Consider the following 24,300-nt stretch of genomic DNA (forward strand, 5'->3'; position numbering starts at 1 on the left):
TCATTTAATATTGTACTTAATTATCATACTATCATAAACTATTTATATATATAATATTTATAGTGTTCTAATAATGGTGTACTAGTTAAGAGCACCTAAGTTCTAAGAGCTGATGGCTTAAGTAAAAATTTTGACTACTAGCTGGGTGACATGGTCAGTTACTTAAATGCTCTCTAAGCCTCAGTTTTCTCATATGTAAGGTGGGCATTATTATAATTTCTACCTCATGCAATTTTGTGATGATTATGTGACATAAAACATGTAGTGCTTTTATATAACTATACTTAAAACAACCAATTTTAGATATTATATAATGATTATGATAATTGTTAAATGTTACATGTTGTTACTTTTTGATTATATCACTACACTGTTAATTATTCCATGGAAATAGTGACAATTTAATTTTCAAAGTGGTTTTCTGTCTTTCTTATACTACCAATGAATATATGGCAACCTCATTTTCCCCTGCCTTAGAGGGAGTTGTCCTTTGTAAATTACTAGTTTGTTTGGACATATCTGAGATAGAACTTTTATCAAATTCATAGAATTACTGGGTAATGAATAGAGACGTGTTTGAGCATTTACTGATATCAGTCAGAATATGCAGGGCATTGAAGTTCATGGGTTTACGTTTTGATCTGTCAGATTCATATCCAGAGTCCATCCACAATTTATTATTTGCATAACTGTGAGTAAATTACTTAATGTCACTAAGCTTCAATTTCCCTATATATAAAATGGGAATAAAAGTACATATCTAACAGAGTTGTTAAATGTTCAATAATAAGTGTTAAATTCTTGGCTCAGAGAATACGTTCATTAAATATTTTATATATTCATTTTTGTTATTACTAGCTTTATTCCACATTCTCAGGGCACTTACTTCTGTATTCTTCAGTCTGTACCTTCCAAATTCTCTTTTCAGATAATATCTTTTTAGCCATATTAGAATATTTGATTTACCTGCTTTATTGGGGTAAAGAAGTCTGGTGCTCATCAATTCTTCTTACTTAGAATCCATATCACCATCAAAACTTTTCTCACGGGGCCAGCCTGCTGGCGTGGTGGTTGGGTTCATGGACTCTGCTTCGACGGCGCGGGTTCATGGACTCTGCTTCGACGGCGCAGGTTCATGGGTTTGGATCCCAGGTGTGGACCTACACCACTCATCAAGCCATGCTGTGGTGGCACCCACATACAAAAATAGAGAAGGATTGGCACAGATATTAGCTCAGGACCAATCCTCCTCAAGCCAAAAGAGGAAGATTGACAACAGGTGTTAGCTCAGCGCCGGTCTTCCTCACCAAAAAACAAAACAAAATGAAAACTTTTCTCATGTCATTTATTAGTTTTCATTTTCTTTTTTCAACTATCTTTCCATATTGTGGATTAATAATGTTTCCTTGTTTTCTAAACACTTTTCTTCTAAGTTTTTTCTAGTTTCCTTTATCCTATAAAATATAGTTCCTAAAAGTTATTTATGTCATCATAAGGCCCCCCACTCTATTTGATCACGGTCTAAATTCTTGCCTTAGCCTCAGCAGTTTTGCCGAGTTTTAATCGACTTAACTGTTTGCTTCTGTTTTCACATTTATTATCTCAATCATATTTTATGTCCTGTTTCAGGATGTGTTACTGAGGTCCGTGCCAGGTGTAATAATATTAAATACTGATGATACTGAGGTAGAAAGGCACAGGCCCTGCCCTCTAAGTAGTTATAGCCTATTGAACAGGCAGAATCTTATTCCATCCATATATATATATATATTTTTTTTTTTGTGAGGAGATCAGCCCTGAGCTAATATCTGCCAATCCTCCTCTTTTTTTGCTGAGGAAGACGGCCCTGGGCTGACATCTGTGCCCATCTTCCTCCACTTTATATGGGACGCTGCCACAGCATGGCTTGACAAGCAGTGCGTCGGTGCGCGCCCGGGATCCGAACCAGCGAACCCCGGGCCGCCGCAGCGGAGCGCGCGCACTTAACCGCTTGCGCCACCGGGCCGGCCCCCCCCATCCATATTTTAATAATTCTTTTATATATTACTATCTTAAGTGAGTTGTTAACAATTATGATCAAGGGGACAAATGAGATTATTGGTAATATAAGAATTAGGAATAAAGTAGACAAACACAATGAAATTGAAAAAGAAACTTTCACCTTTTATTCTTCTTCAACTTTATTGTATTGAGGTCTAAATCAAATAAATTTAAAAAGTGCTTAACCACAGCTTTGCATTTTTAGGAATGAGATTTGTTCACTGGGGAAGAGTTTTTCAGGAAGGTGGAAACCCTTCTTGAAATTCAGCATACAATTAGCTCTTTGAAGGTCTTTTAAATCTCTTCTAAGATTGTGGTCTTAAATATTTCATACAATTGCATCCATGTTTTATTAATTCCTTTCTAGAACCATCAGAACCAGTTGGAAATATTTGATGGAAATGTTGCTCACATAAGTACCTGGCTTTATCAAGCTGAAGCTCTGTTGGATGAGATTGAGAAAAAACCAGCCAGTAAACGAGAAGAAATTGTGAAGGTAGCAAATGCAGAGGATCAGTTAACACTTCTGGGAGTAGACGGTTTTGCTGTGGTCTTTTCTTTTGTGGAATGCTCTGAGTTACTTGTACACACATTCTTCCCATGCAGTAGATCCTTAAGTTTTATTTTGGTGGGAGAAACTGAAGTCTTGAATGAGTCAGTATGTGAACAGCTCTCACCCAAATTGTGCTGAAATCTCTTACTAGGAATCTCAGACATTTATTTAAACTCCTTTTAATTCTGAGTAAGCATCATACCCATGTTCGGTTTTGATTCTTCCCATGTGATAATTTTGTGTTTTCTTATAATTAGCGTTTACTCTCTGAGCTGGACGATGCCAACCTCCAAGTTGAAAATGTCCGTGATCAAGCCGTTGTTTTGATGAATGCACGTGGAGGCTCGAGCAGGGAGCTCGTAGAACCAAAATTAGCTGAACTGAACAGAAACTTTGAAAAGGTGTCTCAACACATCAAAAGTGCCATAGTGAGTAATTATATTTTTATAGAAAACTGTTTTTCTCATAGAAATGTATCTGTGATAGATGATTAATATGGTATATATATCAAAAAATTTTAAATTAAAATGATTTTATCACTTTTCTCGGAATGGAGCATTTATCTTTATTTATTTGTGATTGTGCATATGAAGGAGAGAAAAATGAAACTAGTATTAGAGAAAATAACCCATTCGAGAAAAGGATTCAGTCTCAATCAAAAGTTAAAACTCGCTATAAAATAACAAGACCAATTTCCAAGCTAGACATGAATAGTAAACCCATTATTTTATGGTCATACTTTATAAATTTGTGCACACTACACACTTGTGGACTTGTGTTTTGTGTTTTACGTGTTGACACATCTAAAAGTTACAAGCAATAAACCTAACGTGGAAAGCCACGACCTAATTTTATAAATTTTAAAAAGAGCCTTATAAATTTAAATAAAAGGATAATAAAGAAGAGCTTTCCTAAAAAAAAGTGTTTATTTCTGGTGCCGTATTATAATTTTTCTCTCTGTGTGTATATCTTTCTCTTTTTACTCTTGTTTCCTGAGAGGAGGAAATGAAACGTTTTATTGTAGTGTTCTCCAGACCCGTCACATAGTGAGCGCTCAGTAAATGTTAAATTGAAAAGATGAAAACATTTTGATGGCTTGCTGGGGAAAACAAACAAAACAGCGTAGCTGACTTTGGGGGTCATTCAAACCGGGTGTTCATTCTGACAGAGGATTCTGAATTTTTCAGGATCCCAGCTGTGCCCATAGGACGGTATTTTTTTCAGTATCCAGTTAATTCCACCTCGTGAGAGTGTATTGAAATTATCTAAGAGGAAGGGTCCTCTTTGTTTTGCAGGAAGTAAATGTTTTTTTAACTCTGCTTTCATTTGAAATATCTGATATAATGGGCCAAAGGATCTTTCATAGCCTATGAATATACTTAGATTATTCACAGCTTAAAGAAAACAAACCAAAATCTTGCTTTAATGTCTGTCTTCCTTAACCTTACTTCCTCACCTTCTGAACTGAGCTCATTTATTCTCTTCGATAGATCTATGGGAGATTTTTCCTGGTATGAAAGAGTAATGCACAAGACATAGGGATGGAGTGAGAGATGTACAAAGAAACAAAATTATCATTGTCCCCCAAAATAACTTGTGTTAACATTTTCGCATACGTGTCTATTTTTAATCACATGTATATGATATTAAAATATCAAAATTTTTATATTGTTTTGTATATTCTCCTTTGACATGGTTTTTTAACAGCTATAGAGTATTCTATCATTTGATCTGTTATAATTTTCTAAATCAATTTTCCGTTTTTATTGTGTTTTTATAAATACTGTATTGTTAAAATCCTTTTTACTCATCTTTTAATATGTCCCTAGGATCAGTTCTTGGAAATGCTATTAAATAGATTTTCCAAAGAGTCCTACAGAAAGTTCGTGCCAATTTATACTTCCATAACCAGAGTGTGGGATTGCTAGTTTCCCCATGCTCAGCCAACACTGCGTGTTATTTTCTGCATCTAGTTTTATTAAAGTTGTTACACTGAGTTTAGTCACATAAATATAGTCTTTCTAATAGATATTGTCTTAAAATACTGCATTGAGAAATATGTACTTTTTTCAAGGTTGGGTATCAAAATCCAAGGGAGATTCTACTGGGGAAAGTTAACTAGGAGACATTCTTTGGGATGTACCTGAACCGGGTGGTGGCCTTTCTTCCTTTCTGTGGCCATGGCAGGGATGGCTTTTGGATCATGGCGCTGTTTCCTACTGTGCTCACACGTGGTCTCAGAATCTTCCGCACAGCACTCCAGGCAGCCACAGGTATTTGCACACTACTTCACATGTCTGGCTGGTGCCTGGAGAAAAGGGGTAATTCAGAAAAGCCCACATTGGTAAAACCATTGCTGTAGGAATGAATGAAATTAAAGTCAATTCAAATAAATGCTAGTTCCTTTCTTGACACCTCCACTCCTCTGATTAATGGTGGAAGGTCTAGTTAAGAATATCGTTTCAAAGAACACTTTTCCTTCTACAGTTGCTGATTGGCCAGGAACCATTATCATTCCAACGTCTGGTCACCACTGAGGTGTTTGAAGCTGATGAACCTTTCTCTGACGTGGAAAAATTAGAAAATGACATAGAAAGTATGTTACAAGTTGTGGAAAAACACTTGGAATCCAGTGATGAAGATAAAAAGGTTGGTTCAAGAAGATTTTCAAAGTCATGGTGTTCTCATTTTTCTTCTCTGTTAATTATATTTTTACATTAATGATGTTTACCCAAATATCTGCCAAACATGACAGAACAGATCTAAATGTGCTTTTCTGATGAGTGTCAATCTAAGATTTGCCAAGTGATTTACATAATGCTTAAAAAAAAAACATTTTTCTTACTAAAGGTACTTATCTCAGTGTTATCTAACTTCTGCTAAGTTAGTGTTGTTTCTTTTTGTGAGGAAGATCAGCCCTGAGCTAACATCCATGCCAATCCTCCTCTTTTTGCTGAGGAAGACCGGCTCTGAACTAACATCTATTGCCAATCCTCTCCTTTTTTTCCCCAAAGCCCCAGTAGATAGTTGTATGTCATAGTTGCACATCCTTCTAGTTGCTGTATGTGGGACACGGCCTCAGCATGGCTGGACAAGCGGTGCATCGGTGCGCACCCGGGATCTGAACCCGGGCCACCAGTAGCAGAGCGCGCGCATTTAACCGCTAAGCCACGGGCTGGCCCCTAAGTTAGCGTTCTTTATGTGATATTTTAAATTCAAAAATGAAATATTTTAAGAAAAACATGAATTTTTGTTCTATATCATTCAAAAGAACATATCTTGACATACTATACTTTGCTGGTTAGTTCTCCTACTAGGGAGCTGATAGTAACTGACTTCATGTGTTTTTTTTTGAGTAAATTTTTTCCTTTTAAACATTCAGATGGATGGGGAGAGAGCCCAGATTGAGGAAGTTCTACAAAGAGGAGAACAAATGTTACATCAACCCATGGAGGATAATAAAAAAGAAAAGATCCGTTTGCAGTTACTGCTTTTGCGCACAAAATACAACAAAACTAAGGTATTGTCGTGGGAGAGTCTTTGTTCCACTTAAATAACTAACTTACTCAGCTCTTGCTGTTTAGAAGTTTGATGTTGCATTCACGGATACTTCAAAACAACCGGTTGGAGTAGTATCTTTTTCTCCTTTCTAGTGTGTATTATTAGATATGTCTATATTCATGGATGGAGCAAAACTCAAAGAGAATAGAAACCTGAAACCTCATTATTGAGCATCTCTTTTGGATTTCTGATAATGTATTAAACCTAAAAGAGATCTATCTTTTTTGGGAGTGACTTCCTCCCTTGGTTCTATATTTTGTATATGGAGGTCTTGGCCACATAAAAAAAATTCTAGTTTACAAATAACTAAATTTGTGAAATTGATAAACTATGATTTATATTCTAGAAAAGGATTCACTACCAGCTCCCTTTTCGTGGCCATCTTCCCCGCTGCATTGTAAGTGTGCTGGTGTTCCCCAGAGGTCTGATCTTAGGTAACCCTTCTAGAACCGGTTTTAGTTGATGATGTTGGAATCTGGTAGAAGATTCCGGCCTCTCAACTTGCTGCCTATTGGATGTCTCTCTCTGTATGTACCACAGCTTTATAACATGTCCCAAGCTGAACTTTCCCTCCTCTGTCCCCTCCAAACAAAGTTTATTCCCTAAGTTAATTACTTTAAAAGCTACCCATTCTCAAGGTGGAAACCTCACGATCATTCTCAACTATTTCTTGTTCCTCGCACCACATTGAGTAGGGATTAAAACCATTGGGTCTGGGGGCTGGCCCGGTGGCGTAGCAGTTAAATTTGCGTCCTCCGCTTTGGCGGCCCAGAGTTCGCAGGTTCAGATCCTGAGTGTGGACCTACGTACCACTCATCAAGTCATGCTGCGGCGGCGTCCCACATAGAGCAACTAGAAGGATGTACAACTATGACATACAACTATCTACCAGGGCTTTGGGGAGAAAAAAGGAAAAAAGAAAAAAGAGGAAGATTGGCAACAGTTGTTAACTCAGGGCCAATCTTCCTCAAAAAAACAAAAAAAACCAAAAACCGTTGGAGCTGAATGAAGTAAGATACAAACATTGGCTCTGAACCTGAAGTTAGATATAGTTCTGCCAGTGACTTGTTTTATGACCCTGGGAAAGTGACTTTAGTTGTCTTAGTCCACTGTCCTGTCCATAATTCAGGCTCTTACGATTTTCTCCCATTAGTTACTGCAGTATGTCCCAAGCTGGTTTTCTTATGTCTGGTTTTTCTAACTCTAGCCCGTTTTCCATATTTTTCTCAGAATTATTACCCCTCCCTTCCCGCAAAGTCATGGCTGATCATGTCATTCTTTTATCTAAGAACTGTTCAGGAAAATATTGCAAGATACAGAAAAAGCTTTAAGTGCAAGGTTCATCGCTGTAATACTATACTGAGGCTTCCATCTGACCTCCATTTCCCTCTTTGATTCACTGTCACTCACTATGTAGTATAACTGTGCTTGTTTTCTTTACATTTTCTCAAACTTATTGGTGCCTTAGCGCTTTTGGGATCTTGCTAATTTTATTCCCACTCATTGGAGTGGGTTTTTCCTTCTTTTTTACTTGAAAAATGTATCTTTTAAGATTTGGCTCCATTTTTATCTCTGACATCTTTCAGATTATGTTATAGTTCTTTGCATTATTGTTACTTTTAAAAGTATCTTTCTCCTTTAGCACTTTTTCAAGGGTTCAGGCCATATCTCATTCATCCTTGGGTTCCAAATCAGAAATCATTACTGGTCCAAAATAGAAATAATGTTTAGGCTTTTAATACATAAGTAAATTTTTTTTTCAAAAGTGCTAACATATACTATTATAGGCTCATTTCATTTTATTTCACTAGCATTAGTTATTGTAATTAAAAGATGTTTGTCTTTATTTCATTAACTTATATACTTCAAATCTGTGGGTTTTTTTTTTTTCTTTTCTTCAATGAGGAAGATTGGCCCTGGGCTAACATCTATTGCCAATCTTCCTCTTTTTGCTTGAGGAAGATTCTCCCTGAGCTAATATCTGTGCCAGTCTTCCTCCACTTTGCATGTGGGACACCGCCATCGTGTGGCTTGATTAGTGGTGTGTAGTCCGTGCCCAGGATCTGAACCCGCAAACTCCGGGCCACCAAAGCGGAGCTCGCGAACTTAACCCCTATGCTCCCAGGCCAGCCCCAAATCTGTGGTTTTTAAAACTGTTTCTTAACTGTGAACATTAAAATCACTTAGGGAGCTTTAAAAAAATATCAGTGCCCAAATCTAACCCCAAACCAGTTAAATCAGAATCTCTCAGGTTGGGCCTAGGTGTGCAGCATTTAAAAAAAAACTTCCCAGAAGATTCTAAGTGCAGTCAGGATTGAGAACTACTGGTTTACAGGACTCATTTTCTTATTTGCAATATGTGTTGAGTTACTTTTTCTCATTTGTTTACTAGGGTATTACTATTTTTTAAATATGTGCAAGCTCTTTATAAAATAACAGTTATTAGCTTCTTGTCATTTGCTATAAAAATATTATCTTATTGATTTTTATCTTCTAATTATTTTACCTTTACCATGCAACCAATTAAAATTTTTATTAAGCCACACATGGCTATGTTTTGCCTTTGTGGTTTTTTTTTTTTCAGTCTATATTGGGACCAAAAAGTCCTTATCGTTCAGAGAGTTGATAAATATGCAATTCTGTTTAGTTCCAGTTTTTTCCTATGGTTTGATAAAAACAAAAGTTAGAAAATTTTTATAAGGTGTTCATTTAAGATAAACTTTTAATCTGTCTGGCATTTAGCTTGTATGACCTGAGCTACGTTGTGTAACACTTGTCTGATTTTAGTACCACCTTGTAGTATATTTGTATTTCTGTGTCCTAGCAGAGGCCTTTAAAAATACAACTATCCAGAAACAAAGTCTGGGTCAGATCATGAGGACATTTTTTTTTCTCCTAGGGCATTTTGATTGATTACTCTCTTGGGATAAAATCTATTTTGAGAATATAGAGAGCACATGTTTAAATTTTGAACTGCCTTGCTGCTTCTGCAGGAGTATGGAGGCATAGAAAATCCTAGATTATCTTTATAGTCTGAACAGAAAAAGGCAGTTTTAATGAACGTGATTTTTTTTTTTTTTTAATTTGGAACTTTCCATTTACAATACTTACTGACCTTCCCAGGTCACCCTAAGCCTCAGTACATGTGGCCTTACAGCATGAGAGTCTGTTGTGTAACTGGAGAGGCAGCGCGGGATTCCTGCCCTGTACGTGCTAAGGTGTAAACGGGGCTCTCACCGATTTCCTAACAGAGCAGATTAAAAAAAAAAAATCTGGCATGTGATGTTTAGTGATGCTAATGAGGAAAGTACTACAAAGTTGAATGTCCTACACCCACATATCAAATGGCTGGAGACCTGGAGTCCTTTCTGGTCTTGGAAAAATGGAGGCTCTTTCGGCACCACCTTGATTAATAGATGAGAAAGCCAAGCAGGAGAACAGGTCCTAGCTTCTTGTTTTACTCCTGTGACGTCATTACTCAACCTGTAAATACTTTCCTTGGGTCTTTTTCTTCAAAGTTGAGAAGAGGAACAATTGAGCCTACTTTTGTGATCTTCCAAAAAATTGGCCTATTTAAAATTAAAGTCTGAAAAGAATTATTTTGAATTTTTTTTTGATTTAAAAATATATTTAGGGCCAGCCCGGTGGCGTAGCGGTTGAACTTTCGCGTTCCGCTTTGGCTGCCTGGGGTTTGCCGGTTTGGATCCCAGGTGCAGACCTACTCACTGCTCATCAAGCCATGCTGAGGCGGCATCCCACATAGAAGAACTAGAAGGACCTACAACTAGGATATACAACTATGTACTAGGGCTTTGGGGAGAAAAAAGAAAAAGAGGAAGTTTGGCAACAGATGTTAGCTCAGGGCCAATCTTCCTTACAAAAAAGAAAATTTTAGCATCTTTTTATTCAAAACTGGTTCCTGGGTGGACACATTATTTAGTTCAGCATCCTTTTATATTTGCTTGAAAAATATAATTTTCCTTCTTAGACATATGGGTAAATATCTAGAACTGCTTTCTGACTAAAATTTGAACGTGTAGCATTAGGAAAATAAAATTAATATTAGGGGCCGGCCCCATGGCTTAGCGGTTAAGTGCACACGCTCTGCTACTGGCGGCCCGGGTTCGGAACCCCGGGCGCGCACCGACACACCACTTCTCTGGCCATGCTGAGGCCACGTCCCACATACAGCAACTAGAAGGATGTGCAACTATGATGTACAACTATCTACTGGGGCTTTGGGGGGGAAAAAAAAGGAGGAGGATTGGCAATAGACGTTAGCTCAGAGCCGGTCTTTCTCAGCAAAAAGAGGAGGGTTAGCATGGATGTTAGCTCAGGGTTGATCTTCCTCACACAAAAAAATAATAATAATATTAGTGTCAAGTATAAATAATCCTGTGGATTAAGTCAGGAAATCCTTAGGCTTGCTTCTCCCCTGGCTATCCAGGACTGCCCATCAATTGGTGAAAGTAGTAGTTTATCGACTTCTAGGAGACAAATAAATGCAGACCTCCAGATTAGACACCATATTATTGACTCAATGATTTTAGTCTTGAGCCTTGGTTTCATTTAGGAATTGTAACCATTTTCAGGATCACTAACTCAATGAACATGTATTTATGGTCATTTTCACTATCATCTTTGAATTTAGAGAGGAATATTATTTTTCAGAAGTTCAATATAGAAGTATAGTGAAAACGTCAAGGAAACTACCTCGATTCATGAATTGGTGCTCTTTGGCTATTTGTCAGTAGTGGATAGCATTTGTTAAATTGTAGCCAGCCAGGAGTAAAGGACTTGAACTCCTGAAGGACTAGTGGCCCATCCAGAGAGCACTTTATTGTTTAGAAAGCTCTGATTAGAGGGTATAGGAAATACTATGCTAGGGCAAATAAGTCTTCCACTCAGCCTAGAATCTGTCTGAATTTAGCATGTTAGGACCTATTGTCTTATGTAGGATATTCATGTTCTATAATATTGTTCTCAGAGGTGACGATTATATACTGAATTAGCTGGATATTATTTTAATCAAAACCTCTATTGCATTTATCTAGAGCACTATCCTCTACCCACTCTGGGTCCTTTCCGGCTGCGCTACGAATTAAATTGACATGAGACCGACTAGCAGGAGAAAATCAAACAAAGCTTTATAACATGTATGCATGGGAGAGAGCAGGGAAACTGAGTTTCTCAACAAAGTGGCAGAGATTCTTCTCTTAAATAGATTTAGGTAAAGACAAAGAAGGATGTTGGGGGTGGGGGGAGTCAGTTATGGGAGATTACCAGAAAAGCACAGTAATGTTATTATGCAGCCTCGCCTTCCACATTGATCATTTGCTAGGGATGAGGTCATCCCCCCCTCTTCCCAGTACAGGGCGGGAGATACCTTTACAAATGGAGATTTCCATTACAAATGTAAATGTCTCTTACAAAGGATAACTTCTACTTTTACTTGGAGTGGGCTGGACCGGCCCTGTGGCGTAGCAGTTAAGTGCCCGTGCTCTGCTGCTGGCGGCCTGGGTTTGGATCCTGGGTGCTGGCGGCCTGGGTTTGGATCCCGGGTGCGCACCGATGCACCGCTTGTCAGGCCATGCTGTGGTGACCTCCCATATAAAGTGGAGGAAGATGGGCAAAGATGTTAGCCCAGGGCCAGTCCAGGGTCAGCAAAAAGAGGAGGATTGGCCTGGATGTTAGCTCAGGGCTGATCTTCCTCACACACACGCACAAAAAAGAGTACTTGGAATGGGCTTAGCAAGGACCCTCCCAGTTTATCCATGTCTACAGTTAAATTCTTTTAAGCAGTTGGGGGGGGGGTCAAAGTTTCTTTCAGAGGAAATGATCAAGATAAAGAGACATATTTTGAGGTGGCCAATTCTGATCTCCCGCGAATTTCTTATGTTATATTGCAAATACTTGTTTCACTTATTTATATTTTCAGTGGTGAGGCCCAGAAGTATTTAATCTAATTGTGAGACTTAAAAAATGGGTGAAATAATAATGGTATTAAAATGTTTTACTTCATACAGAACTTTATGATTTACAGCATATTCTTATTTCCTCAACAACTCGGGACAGGAGTTGTTATGTTTTCTTGTTTGCAAAATGAGTTTAGGTGGCATAGGTCTTCAAGAAAAACCTTGTAAGCATTAACTTCTTTATGCTGTTTAACAACAGGCTACAGGTGAAAGAATAGAGATTGTGAAGCGTCTCTATAGCAATGCAGGGCAAAAATTTAAAAAATTAAAGCTTAATTTTTTGATTTTGACTCATCGTATTGAATTCTTTCACAAAATAATCTTGTGTTTTTTTTCAACTTGCTAATATTCGTTGTGGGGATATTTTAAGAGATGTGCGTTATTATTATTAATGTTTTTACAGGCAGTCCCTGTTCAACAGAGGAAAACAAGTCAACTTGCTTCTGGAATTTGGTCATCACCTCTCCCCACAGATTATCTGGTTGAAATTAACAAAGTTGTGCTTTCCATGGATGATGCTGAGTTATCACTTAATACTCCAGAGCTGAGCACTGTTGTCTATGAAGACTTCTCTTTTCAGGAAGATTCTCTGAAGGTAAGTCTCCAGGCACACGTTTGAACAGCTGCAGTTAATGTAGAAATAAAGCAAGGAATTTGTCATTGTGCCTCCTTAGATGGTCTATAACTTTTTAAATTTGTTCCAGGGAATTAATAATGTGCATGCATAATAAACCTTTCCTATATTCACCAATGAAATATTATCAAAAACTTTAATTTTTTAAAAGTAGGTATGGACTTTTAAGTTTGCACAGTTATTAATTCTTTGCAACATCATAGACTTCTTAAAATCAAACACATGCATGAACCATGTTCTTTTCTTATAAACTTGATTGTCAAATGTCTTATAAACAAATGTCGGCATTTATCTTGTCATCTATAAAGATTTAAGATTGGCCAGTTGTTGGGATATGGAATAATAGCATGTTGATTGTACGTTAATTAGGGATCTGGAAGTTTTTAGTTAATTCCCAAAACTATTAAATACCATGAAAGCTTTTTCACGTAATTTGATTGCACTTATGTATAAAGTCACAATGAAATTGCTGATAGATTTGATAGGTTTAATAGTTCATTTCTGTCATTTAAATTAGCATTATTAGATATTTGAAAATATAAATAATTCCAGCATCAGACACTTCATTGCCTTTCCAGAATGTTATTGAAACTTTTTATATGTCCTGTACAAATGCCACTTTGAACATCTGTGAGGATTTACTTTTCTGCCGTTAGGATATTATATAGTGTTTCTCACGCCTTGGCCGATACAGGGTATTATTTTTCTAAAAAGTTTCCAGTGTTGTTGAGCAACGGTTGTTATGTCTCATTATATTTTAAATGTGTTGTACAATATAAATTTTTGGTCTTCTGTGATTCCATTCTTTTTATCTCCTTGCTGAATTTTGTTTATGTATGACAATATATTTGTAGAATATCAAAGATCAACTGGACAAGCTTGGAGAGCAGATTGCAATCATTCATGAAAAACAGCCAGATGTTATTCTTGAAGCTTCTGGACCTGAAGCCATTCAGATCCGGGATACACTTACTCAATTGAATGCAAAATGGGACAGAATTAATAGAATGTACAATGATCGTAAAGGGTATGTATAAATTAAATTAATATTTAATTTTTTTTATAAAAAGGCCTGTAAGTTCATGGGCCATGAGGAAGGTCATATGTACATTAGGATTAATGAGAATATGTTTCTTGTCTTTGTAATAGGCTCGGTTTAATAAATTGTGATGAGTGTAGTTCCTTAAAGAAAGAGGAATCAGATCTCGTATAGATGACCATTTGCGACATAATTCTTAATAATTAAAGGAAGCATCTTTAATTTTTAATATCTAAATAGTGTCCATTTTCTTTAAAAAACTTAAAAAGGATTTTCATTAATGCTCCCTTTCTCTACACACTTGATGATTAATGTGAGTGAAGATCAGAGACAGCTACAGATAGTTGGAATCCATATATAACCACAAACTCTTTTTTTTTTTTTTAATAAACTTCTGTTTAATAGAAAGATTTTGAGCCTTCTTCTATCTAGATTTTGACCAGGCCTATTTATGGATAGAAATAAAAACTGATAAGATTTTTCCAATAGCTGTGTATGTAGTGTAAAGACAAATAGGATGTGAAATAGCCCAATATCAATTACCATATAAGAGAAGAGTTAACTCAGCAAAACACATTGGAAAACTTTAGGGGCATACACACAAAAAGTAGACATCAAGTTCTTCATCCTTTTTTTGTTTTTTTTTTAGCCTACCTATTTCATGTGATCAACAATCCTTGAAAAGGTGTCTTTTAATGGCCTTTTCATATATTCCTTTGCATAGATTTTTAAGATCATCTCTCTGTACATTTAGAGAATATCCTTTTACATACGTCTTTATGCATATTTCTGAGTCTTTAATCAAACTTGATTATTAGATGAAGACTAATTTGTTAAAAAATAATAACATCTTAAGACTCTGGGTTACATCATGAAATTGGTTATTATACCCCTGCCAACAGTAGATGTTCAAGTGTCCTTACTAAACCCTTGTTAACATTTTTTTTTTTAGATCTTTGCTAATTTTATAGTGATGGGTTGCATCTTAATTTTATTTTCATTTCTTTGATTATCAGGGAGATCTGAATAAGTTTACATATGTTTTTTCACCTTGGTATATTTCTTCTGTCAATTGATACACCGTGTTCTTTGCTCATTTTCTATCTCGGTATTACTATTTACTTATTAATTTGCGAAAGCTTTTTTCTATATTAAGGATTTTAACCATTCATATTTTCTGTTTATTGCTTAATTATTCACAGCTTTTCATGTACCCTTTAATTTTGTTAATTTTTTTGACATATACAAGTTTTAATTTTATATAATTATAGTCTTTTCCTTTGTGATTCGTTTTGTTTATATAAATTACCTTTTCATTCTGAGATTAGTTAAATATTTATGTATTTTTAAAAACAATTTTACTTGATTTAAAATTTGCATTCAATAACTAAACCATCTGAATTTTATTTTGATATGTATTTTGTGTTAAGGGTCCAGGTCCGTGGTTCTATACGCTGACTCTTCAGTAACAAGAGTACGGTCCATAGATCTCTACTCTTTTAAACGCTCTTCAGCTCATTTTTTTGTGCAGCATGAGTTAAGAAACACTAATCTATTCTATTTTGCTTTATTTTTCTTAAATGAACAACCAATTTTCTCAATAATTTTTGTTGAATAATTCGGCTCTTCTCTAATGTTGGTGATATTTACTTTATCATAATTTTAAATGCATTCCTAGCTCATATTTATTTAATTTTGCAAATTCTGCCTCATTGTGCCATCAGTTATAGTCTAATACCATAACATTTTCATTTTAAAGCATTTCACATTTTTTTCATCCAGTACAGTAAATTTTCCCTAATTAACAGTAAATTTTCCCTAATTATTCTTATTGAAAATTCATATTCTTCTTTGTTATTTTTTATCCCAGTAAACCTTTACAGTCATTTGAATCAATTTGTGAAAACATAATCTATTTGAAATCTGGCCTTCCACTCGTTATTTGGGTTCTTTCTGTGTCCTCCGTAAAGTTTTGAAGGTTTGTCTACAACTTTGTCCCCAGGACTATTATTCGGTAGTTTTGTGCTTTTCTTGATGTTTGTTATTGTAGAATTGGTGTATGGTAGCTTTCTGCACCCTGTGTGTGTGTGTATAAAATTGATTTTCTTGGCCTTTTTCTGTATACTGACTCATCATTTGTATATAATGATAACTTTTTCAAGTATCCTATTTGCATATAAACATCTGGCTCATGTGGTAGAACTTCAAGAGCCTTGTTGATTAGTAATGTTGATTACAGACATTCGTGCCTTTTTCTTGATCATAAAAATGTTACCTTTTGAAAATAGTTTTTCCATGGGAGTTTTCAAAATTTTAAGCACAGCACTGTATTCTCTTGTATTAGAAATTCTCCTCTATCATATCTCTTATTATATTATTCTGTATACTTTGTTTACTTGATTACATTTTCTAAAGTGTTATCGCTCTTATTTTATGTGTCTCAGCGCTTGGATGCATTAATTATGTTCTTACCCTTATTCCTAATTTTTGCTTCTTTTTCTCTCCCAACTTTGGTAACCTATCCTAAAATGTTTATTTTTTTATTATTTTGAAAAAAATTATTTTATTGAGATCATATTGGTTTCTAACATTGCATAAATTTCAGATGTACATTATTATATTTCAGTTTCTGTATAGACGGTGTCAGGCTCACCACCAATAATCTACTTTTTATCCATCACCATACATCCTTCCCACCTCCTTCCCCTCCGGTAACCACTCTGTTCTCCTTATCTATGTGTTTGTTTATCTTCCACGTATGAGTGGAATCATGTGGTGCTTGTCTTTCTCTGTCTGGCTTATTTCACTTAGCACTATACCCTCAAGGTCCATCCATGTTGATTTTCCCCCTCCCTATTTATCCACCTCTCACAAGCAATAAGTGAGAACTCCTTTCTATTCTGTTCTTTTCACAAAACACCAAGGCAATGGCCAATGTCTTATGCTTTCATGGCTTTGGTTATCAGTCAGAATCCCACCAGGGGGATCGCCCAGTTCACTTGTCTACACCTGTTCTCTGTGCTGTTTTGCCTATAAAACTTTTCAAGATAGTAAAAGTAAGATAAATACTGTGAAAATAAAACAGATCATCTTTCTTTGAGAACTCCCTTGTGCCTACTTTACAGTGGTTCCTGGCATTAGCTTTCATATTTTCCCAAAAAAGTAATTTTAGAATCATCTTAGAGAAATAATGGAGCTCCCTTTTACCTGATAGATTTCATTCCTTTTTTTTTTTGGTGAGGAAGATCAGCCCTGAACTAACATCCGATGCCAATCCTCCTCTTTTTCGCTGAGGAAGATTGACCCTGGGCTAACATCCATGCCCATCTTTCTCTACTTTATATGGGACACTGCCGCAGCATGGCTTGACGAGCAGTGCATCTGTGCACGCCTGGGATCCGAACCTGTGAACCTCAGGCGGCCTCAGCGGAGTGCACCCACTTAACTGCTGCACAACCGGGCCAGCACCGTCATTCCATTCTTTAGGCCAGGTATTTCATCCTTCTTATCTTGGATCCTTGGATCCTTGTGTATCTTTTCTCTTAAGACTGTCTTCTCGGATATTTATCCTCTGTATGTGCTTTAGTGGCTCTCGCTGCTGTGTGGAGAAAGTGCAGACTTCTCATCTTGAACTTAGAAGCTTTTTGACAGTGTTCTCCAGATGGCTGCCTTTCTCATCCCTCGTACATATTGCTCAAAAAAAGTTTTCTTCACTCATTTCATACAAAGTTGATTACAATTTTCTTTGCTTTCTTTACCGTCCCAGTTTCTGATTCTTACTCAGAATTCTATCTTCTACTGGAAGTAGTTTTGCTTTCTTTTTCCATCTTTTTTTCCCATCATCGAGGCATTCTTTTTCCATCATTTAAAAGTTTAAAAAATTCCATTTCATCGTAGAAAGACTTCACCCATCCACCCACCTATCTATCCCTCTATGCATGCACCACCCGTTTGATGACTGTCTACTGAGTGCCCACTAATGCAAAGCACATGCAGCCACATGTGAGTAGTTGTGAAGGATTATAAGACAGATACACTCAATAGATACAGTTTCTGTCTCAGGGTCCAAACGTATATAGTAGAAAAAAGTAGACAGGCAATTATTAAACAGTGCTGTGATGGGGACAGTGCAGGAGGCTATGTTAGGGACCCTGAAGGATCTGGGAAGGCTTCTTGGAGATTGTGAAATTAGCCAGGTGAAGAAATAGAGAGAACACAACATAGCATAAGGTCATAGATAAGAGAGAGTGCAATGCTTCTGAAGAAATGAAAATATCCCAGTAGAACTTGAACTCATAGCAGAGAGATGAAACTAGAAAGGTCTAAAAGTACCATGTCAGAAAGACCTTGTGTATGATGTTAAGCAGTTTGTATTTTACTCTGAGAGCAATAAGGAGCCATTGCAGTATTTTGACAAGGAAAGACAGTTTGCTGATTGTAGAATGAATTGTAGAGGACAGGACTGAGAGCGAGGAGACCAGTCTGTGCCTGTCACATGATGATAACTTGTGTAGGGAAGTGGAGACTAAGGGGAAAATTTGAGAATTAAGTGGCTGAATCAGTAAAATGTGGTGATTGATGAGATATTGGAGTAAGGAAGAAGGAGGAGAAAAAACCAACCCCCAAGTCTTTGGCTTGGGGACGTAGGTAGGCGATGGTACCATTGCCAGGGACAGAGAACGTAGGTGGTGAGATGAGTTTGTGGGGGAAGATAGCAAGGCCAGGTGGAATATTAGAGATAGCAAACTGATATGTTTCTAGTTCAAATCCAAACCAAGGATGAGGTGAGCCTTGGACTTTGAGTCTCTTTCTCTCTGAAGTCCATAGCCCTTCACGATTCCACGCTGCCCGCCATGAGCTGGCTGCGTCAGAGAGCAGGTGGTGGCTTCGCGAATCCTACCTGAGTGTGATCTCCTTTTTTTTCACAGATCTTTCCTATTTAATCCATAGCTATGCTGCTTAGATTAATTTGAAATTTATGTTCTGTTATGATAATGATCTTTACTAAATTTTATATTTATATTCTCAAAGTCTTAAGATTTTTGGAGCAGCTTTTCCATCCATTATTGCAGCGTCCAGAAGGTGGAATTTGTGTTTGTTATTTAGTTATTGCACATTTTTACAAACGATAGTGAAGATTGTCTTAGTATCTTCTCATGGTGTTTTGTTTGAATTGCTCTTATTTTTGTCGCTCTCAATAGAATGTTGCTTTCCTGTGGGCAGTCAGCAGTATTAACTGAATTTGCAAAATAATTTTCATGGAAGAAACAAATATAAACATATTTAGGGGTTAATGATGTCAGGGACCATTTTATTATTTTAAAATAAATAACATTGGGGCCAGCCCGGTGGCACAAGCGGTTACATGCACGCGCTCCGCTGCGGTGGCCCGGGGTTCATCGGTTCGGATCCCGGGCATGCACTGATGCACGCTTGTCAAGCCATGCTGTGGTGGTGTCCCATATAAAGTAGAGGAACATGGGCACGGATGTTAGCCCAGGGCCAGTCTTTCTCAGCAAAGAAAGAGGAAGATTGGCAGATGTTAGCACAGAGCTGATCTTCCTCACACACACACAAAAGAATGTTTATATTTATGGTATAAAGTTTTATTAATATTATTAAAATCTCAGAGATCTCTTCTAAATATCTCCTAGTGCCACCATTCTAAGCAAAAAGGCAGAAGAAAATTCTTTAGGATCCTAATCCAACAAAGCTTTTCCTTTTTATACTTATTTTATGTGTTTTGAATGTGACAAGCACTGGAGTTTTACTTCATCTCATTTCTAAAGGAGTTAGGTTTAAAGAGAAATCTCCATAGTCCTCTGTCTCTTCACCTAACCTGGGTTTGCAGGTACTTCCATGCTGTGCCGTGTTCAGGTCAAAGGGACACTTAGGATCAGTCATCATACAGAGTGTGTTAGACTGCTAGGGCTGCCGTGACAGAAGACTGCAGACAGAGTAGCGTAAACAACGTATTTATTTTCTCTCTGTCCTGGAGGCTGGCAGTCCAAGATCAAGGTGCCAGCAGGATTAGTGTCTGGTGAGGCCTCTCTTACTAGCTTGCAGACAGCCACCTTCTCACTGTGTCCTTACATGGCCTTTCCTCTGTGCTCACTCAGGCTGAGAGCGAGCGAGATCTCTGGTGTCTCTTCCTTTTCTTATTAGGTCACCAGTCCTGTCAGGCCCCCACCCATATGGCCTCATTTAACCTTAATTCTCTCCCTAAAGGGCCTGTCTCCAAATACCATCACATTGGGGGTTAGAGCTTCAACCTATGAATTTTGGGGAGACAGAGTTCAGTCCATAACACAGAGATAATAGAGTGCAAGGAAATTTCGAAGTGTCTTGACGCTTTGGGTTTTGTTCTAGCTGAGAACTAAGTTCCCTAGAAGTAAAACACCATATTTTTTCCCTAAGAGAATAGAGTAATTAATCATATTTTACATTTCATGGTATTTGAAATGTCAAGTGTTTCAATTTGGGTGGGCGAACATGCCTGCAGCTAATCCATCTTGATTTTCCAAGCCAGAGAAGACTGCCTTTTCAGTTAAAAAGCTGCCTAGTGTGCGTGCGTGTGTGTGTGTGTGTGTGTGCACGTGTGTATGAGTGAGAGGGGGCAGGGATGGTGCTGTGTGCAGATTGCTTTGCTCTTGGAATGATGCATGTTTCTCTAAGAGGAATTATTAACTGTAATCCACTACAAAAGCTGGTCTTGTAGAGCAGTGATCTATAAATTCACTCTTTTTTGGGACTTGCAGTTTAAATGAGATTTGGATTTTTTTTTTTAGAGAAATTGTTTCTAGATAGTCCTAGAAAGTTTGGAAAACCTGTTTTATTTTGTTTGTTGTCCTCTAGTTATTTTGATAGATCTGTGGAAGAATGGAGACAGTTCCATTGTGACCTTAATGACTTCACACAGTGGATAAGGGAAGCTAAGGAATTACTGGCTGATACCTTTGCTCCAGATGGTGGCCTGGACTTAGAGAAAGCCAGGATCCATCAGCAGGTGAGTGCCTTCTGTCAGAGGATGGGGAATCTGCTAAAAAGGTGGCATATTTATTTAGTTTGTGGCATTTAAGACAGATTTTGGAAGTAAGGGCTAACTATATTAATTTTTCAGGCATATAATAGACAATTTGTAATTTTTGTTTCTGTTCTAGTTTCCAGTTTCAAAGATTTGAGAAAAACTGGTTATTTACAATTTTTAATCAGGATTTTAAAGAAATTTAAATAAAAAATACTCTTTAATGGTTAATGTGAAAATCAATTTTATTTTCTAAAATTTTATATTCAGAATAACATTTGTAAAGTTTTGTACCCAAGACTATATCAAGGACAGAAAGGTATATGTGTACCTTTCCTCTGTTTTCTGTACTTACACACTTAGGGGTCTTATTTCTTTTTGTATCATTGATAATTATCGTAAAAGTAAATTATTCTTGAGCTATATCAGGGCAGCTGCTTGTGTAAGTCTAACTCAGTCTTGGGAAAATATAACACAATAGCTAAATCAGTTCTGTTGATAACAGTAGGTCTTTAAAATTAATGGTTGAAAGCAAACAAAATTTCAACTTACCATTGTCAAATATATTTCCTCTTCCATTAAGTTTTTAAAATATGTTTTATAGAGAGGGTTCATGAGGAGTTAGAGAATGCTTTTATTTTTCTCATAAACGTGTTAATGCATTTTTCTTATTTTTGGAGTTATAGATAAGTGCTTAAGTTTGACTTTAAAATATCCTTTTAACCCATTGCTTAAAAACTTGCAGACCAGTGAAGCAATGTCTCAATAAAATGCACGTTGAGGTTTACTTATATATGGTAGGATGTAAGGGTATATGGGGGTATATGGGTTTTTTTTTTTAAGAGATTCTTTCAGGCACGTGTTTGGAAGATAAGCAATCCTCTTTAATCAAACATGATTGATACTTATGCTTCAATATAAACAACTGTTATTTATTTTGTTACTCGGCTGTCCTGTTTCACTGTATTTTGCTTGATGACATTCATGAGAGTGGGTTAGATTTCAAAAGAGTTTTCGTTTAGTGTATTCAGTGAAATGTAATGAAAGTGTTTAAAAATGCCTTTTTCATGAGTATAAAATATTCTTCCAGGACTTGGTTTCTCTGACACTTAAATTGACTCCGCAGAGCCCGGGTGGGTTCGTTGCATCAGAACAGTTTCACTTGGTGGTAGAATTAATCTTGGGTTCTTCTCTGTGACAGGAACTAGAAGAGGGGATCAGTAGCCACCAGCCCAGATTTGTAGCACTAAACAGAACTGGGGATGGGTTTGTACAGAAACTCTCCCCCACGGATGGAAGCTTCTTGAAAGACAGGCTGGCGGATTTAAACCAGCGCTGGAGTGAGATCATTGCAGAAGTGAAGGATCGGCGGCCAAGGTGATCTAGCCACGACAACTTGAGTGCACAGGCCTGAAGATAGTTGGGGCAGAGCCTTTTAAGATATGATCAGATGAGTTCCAAGTTCTTTTATTGTCTGCTGTCACAATAGGAGTTTTACTGACATTTAAGACCTCCACCGTCCATGTCCTGTATTTTTAGAACACTGTCTCTTACTATATTTTTAGGCTGTCCATAAAGTCTCACTTTTCTACTCAGATATCATATATGTGAAAAAATGCCTTTATTTCTCTTATTTCTGACTGTTTATTATGATGTGGTGACTGTGGCCTGAACTTGAGGTAGTTGAAAGAACACTCTGGACTTCCGATGTGAAGATCTGGTTCAGGGTCAGGCCTCTGGCTCATTTCCTGACTGGGCCTCGGGGGTCTTCATTGGTAATCCCTCTCACTTGGTGGTTTTTAGTGTCAAAGGGTGTGCTATACCCATATATGTCAGTACTTTCTTCTTCTATGTAATACAGTAAATATAATGTATTATGGTTGGTTTTTGTGTCAAATTATGGTACAGTGCCCCAGATTTTATTAGGGTGTCTTCTGGTTGCAAACATAATACTCAACATTATACATATTATTTTACATATCACTTTAAAACTATTTGAAGTTATTTTTTTGAGATGATCAATACTTAATGGATGATTTCTGCTTTGCTTAATACATTCCATCTCGTTAATAACCTTTTTTTTGCATAATGATAGTTTGGGATTAAAAAGTCCTAGATATTTTTTTTTCTGCTAATTTTAACTCCGTAGTTGATGTATTGCTTTAGAGATAAGCTGTTGTTTTGTTAAAGGCCAATCTAATACTTTTTCAAGTCTCATATTATAGTATAACATAAAATATTGAAGTGTGAATAATTGGCCTATGGCTGCTTTTTGTAAAATAACATCATCTCTTATTTCGTGTGTTTTGGTAAGAGGCAAGTAATCGTTTGTGTGTTTTGGTTGAGAGATTGCCAAATGGCAGAGACAGGGTTTGGCACCTGGCACACTTTGGCTCATTTAATCCTCACAGCCATACCCTCTGAGGGGCCCATTGTACATCTTTGGAAACTGAGGCTCAGAGAGAAGGGGTTCAGTAACTTGTCCAGGGTCTCATAGAAACTTAGCGATGGTCTATCTTATGCCCTCCAATCCTGTGGTGTCAAACTTGCTCTGGCCAAGTTTTCTTCTCTGCAAATAAGAACTGTGACATCTTTTCAGAGGAGTTGTGATGAGGATTAAATGAGACAACGTTTGTAAAAGCATATGCCCTATTTGTAGTAAACACTCAAAATATCTATTTCTTCATAATAGTAGGTTGACCTGGAACTTATTCTCCAAGCATGTTATTGTTGAATTTTTCCAATGATTGGTTGATTGATTTGACCACTATTTATTGAGGCTTGTGTTTATCCCTGGGGATACAAATATGACTAAGGAACTCAGAGACTAAGAAGAAAATATTTAAAGGAAAAAATGATATGGCATGATTAAAGAACACATTGTTAAGAAGACACCGAGGTGGGGTGATGGGTCATGGTATTTAGGCATACCAGTGGGGGGGATCCTGAAGCTGAGTTTTGAAGCATTTATAGCAATTTCCCATAAATTCTTTCTAGGGAGGGTCTTCTGGGGAAAAGAAGTAGAACAGACAAAGGTGGGAGGCATGAAATAGTGTGGGAGGCGAGAGATCTACAAAGGTTAGATGGAGATGAAGGTTCAAGGGTCCAGGGCAGGGCTGGAAGCTGTGTCCCATAGGATCTTACATGCATGCTAATGAGTTTGCAAGGAGAGTCCTTCTAGCTTGAAAATGATCTATCTCCCAGGTCTTCTTAAGGAAAAAGATGTACCTGCTGGCATGGTGTTAGCAATAAATGCAGGGAGTCCCCTAAAGATTGTCAGATGGATCTCTGTGGAGTATGGTAATTATTGCTCCAAGACCTAACAAGGTGAAGCCAATACATACTGTACTCATTTTTCGGAAGAGAAAAGAATATGAATTTCTTCTCCAACATCTTGTATTTTAACTAAAGCAATACTTATTTTCATAAATTCCTGTTTTTTTTTAACTTCACTTCAGGTTGTAACTTATCTTA

At 37.0% G+C, this 24,300-nt stretch overlaps 1 protein-coding gene across 5 annotated transcripts in view; it reads left to right on the plus strand.

Annotated features, from left to right (window-relative positions):
• UTRN (utrophin) overlaps positions 1-24,300 on the plus strand; it is a 509,169-nt gene that overhangs the window by 197,374 nt on the left and 287,495 nt on the right. For all 5 annotated transcript variants that reach the window (XM_058534226.1, XM_058534222.1, XM_058534221.1 and 2 more), the window contains 8 exons: positions 2,408-2,536; positions 2,851-3,021; positions 5,081-5,242; positions 5,976-6,113; positions 12,533-12,724; positions 13,618-13,790; positions 20,658-20,808; positions 22,028-22,203. In XM_058534226.1, coding sequence (XP_058390209.1) covers positions 2,408-2,536; positions 2,851-3,021; positions 5,081-5,242; positions 5,976-6,113; positions 12,533-12,724; positions 13,618-13,790; positions 20,658-20,808; positions 22,028-22,203 — 1,292 coding nt within the window. The remainder of the gene's footprint in view (positions 1-2,407; positions 2,537-2,850; positions 3,022-5,080; positions 5,243-5,975; positions 6,114-12,532; positions 12,725-13,617; positions 13,791-20,657; positions 20,809-22,027; positions 22,204-24,300) is intronic.

The sequence above is a fragment of the Diceros bicornis genome, chromosome 39 (assembly GCF_020826845.1).
Source record: "Diceros bicornis minor isolate mBicDic1 chromosome 39, mDicBic1.mat.cur, whole genome shotgun sequence".
NCBI classification, from domain to species: Eukaryota; Metazoa; Chordata; class Mammalia; order Perissodactyla; family Rhinocerotidae; genus Diceros; species Diceros bicornis.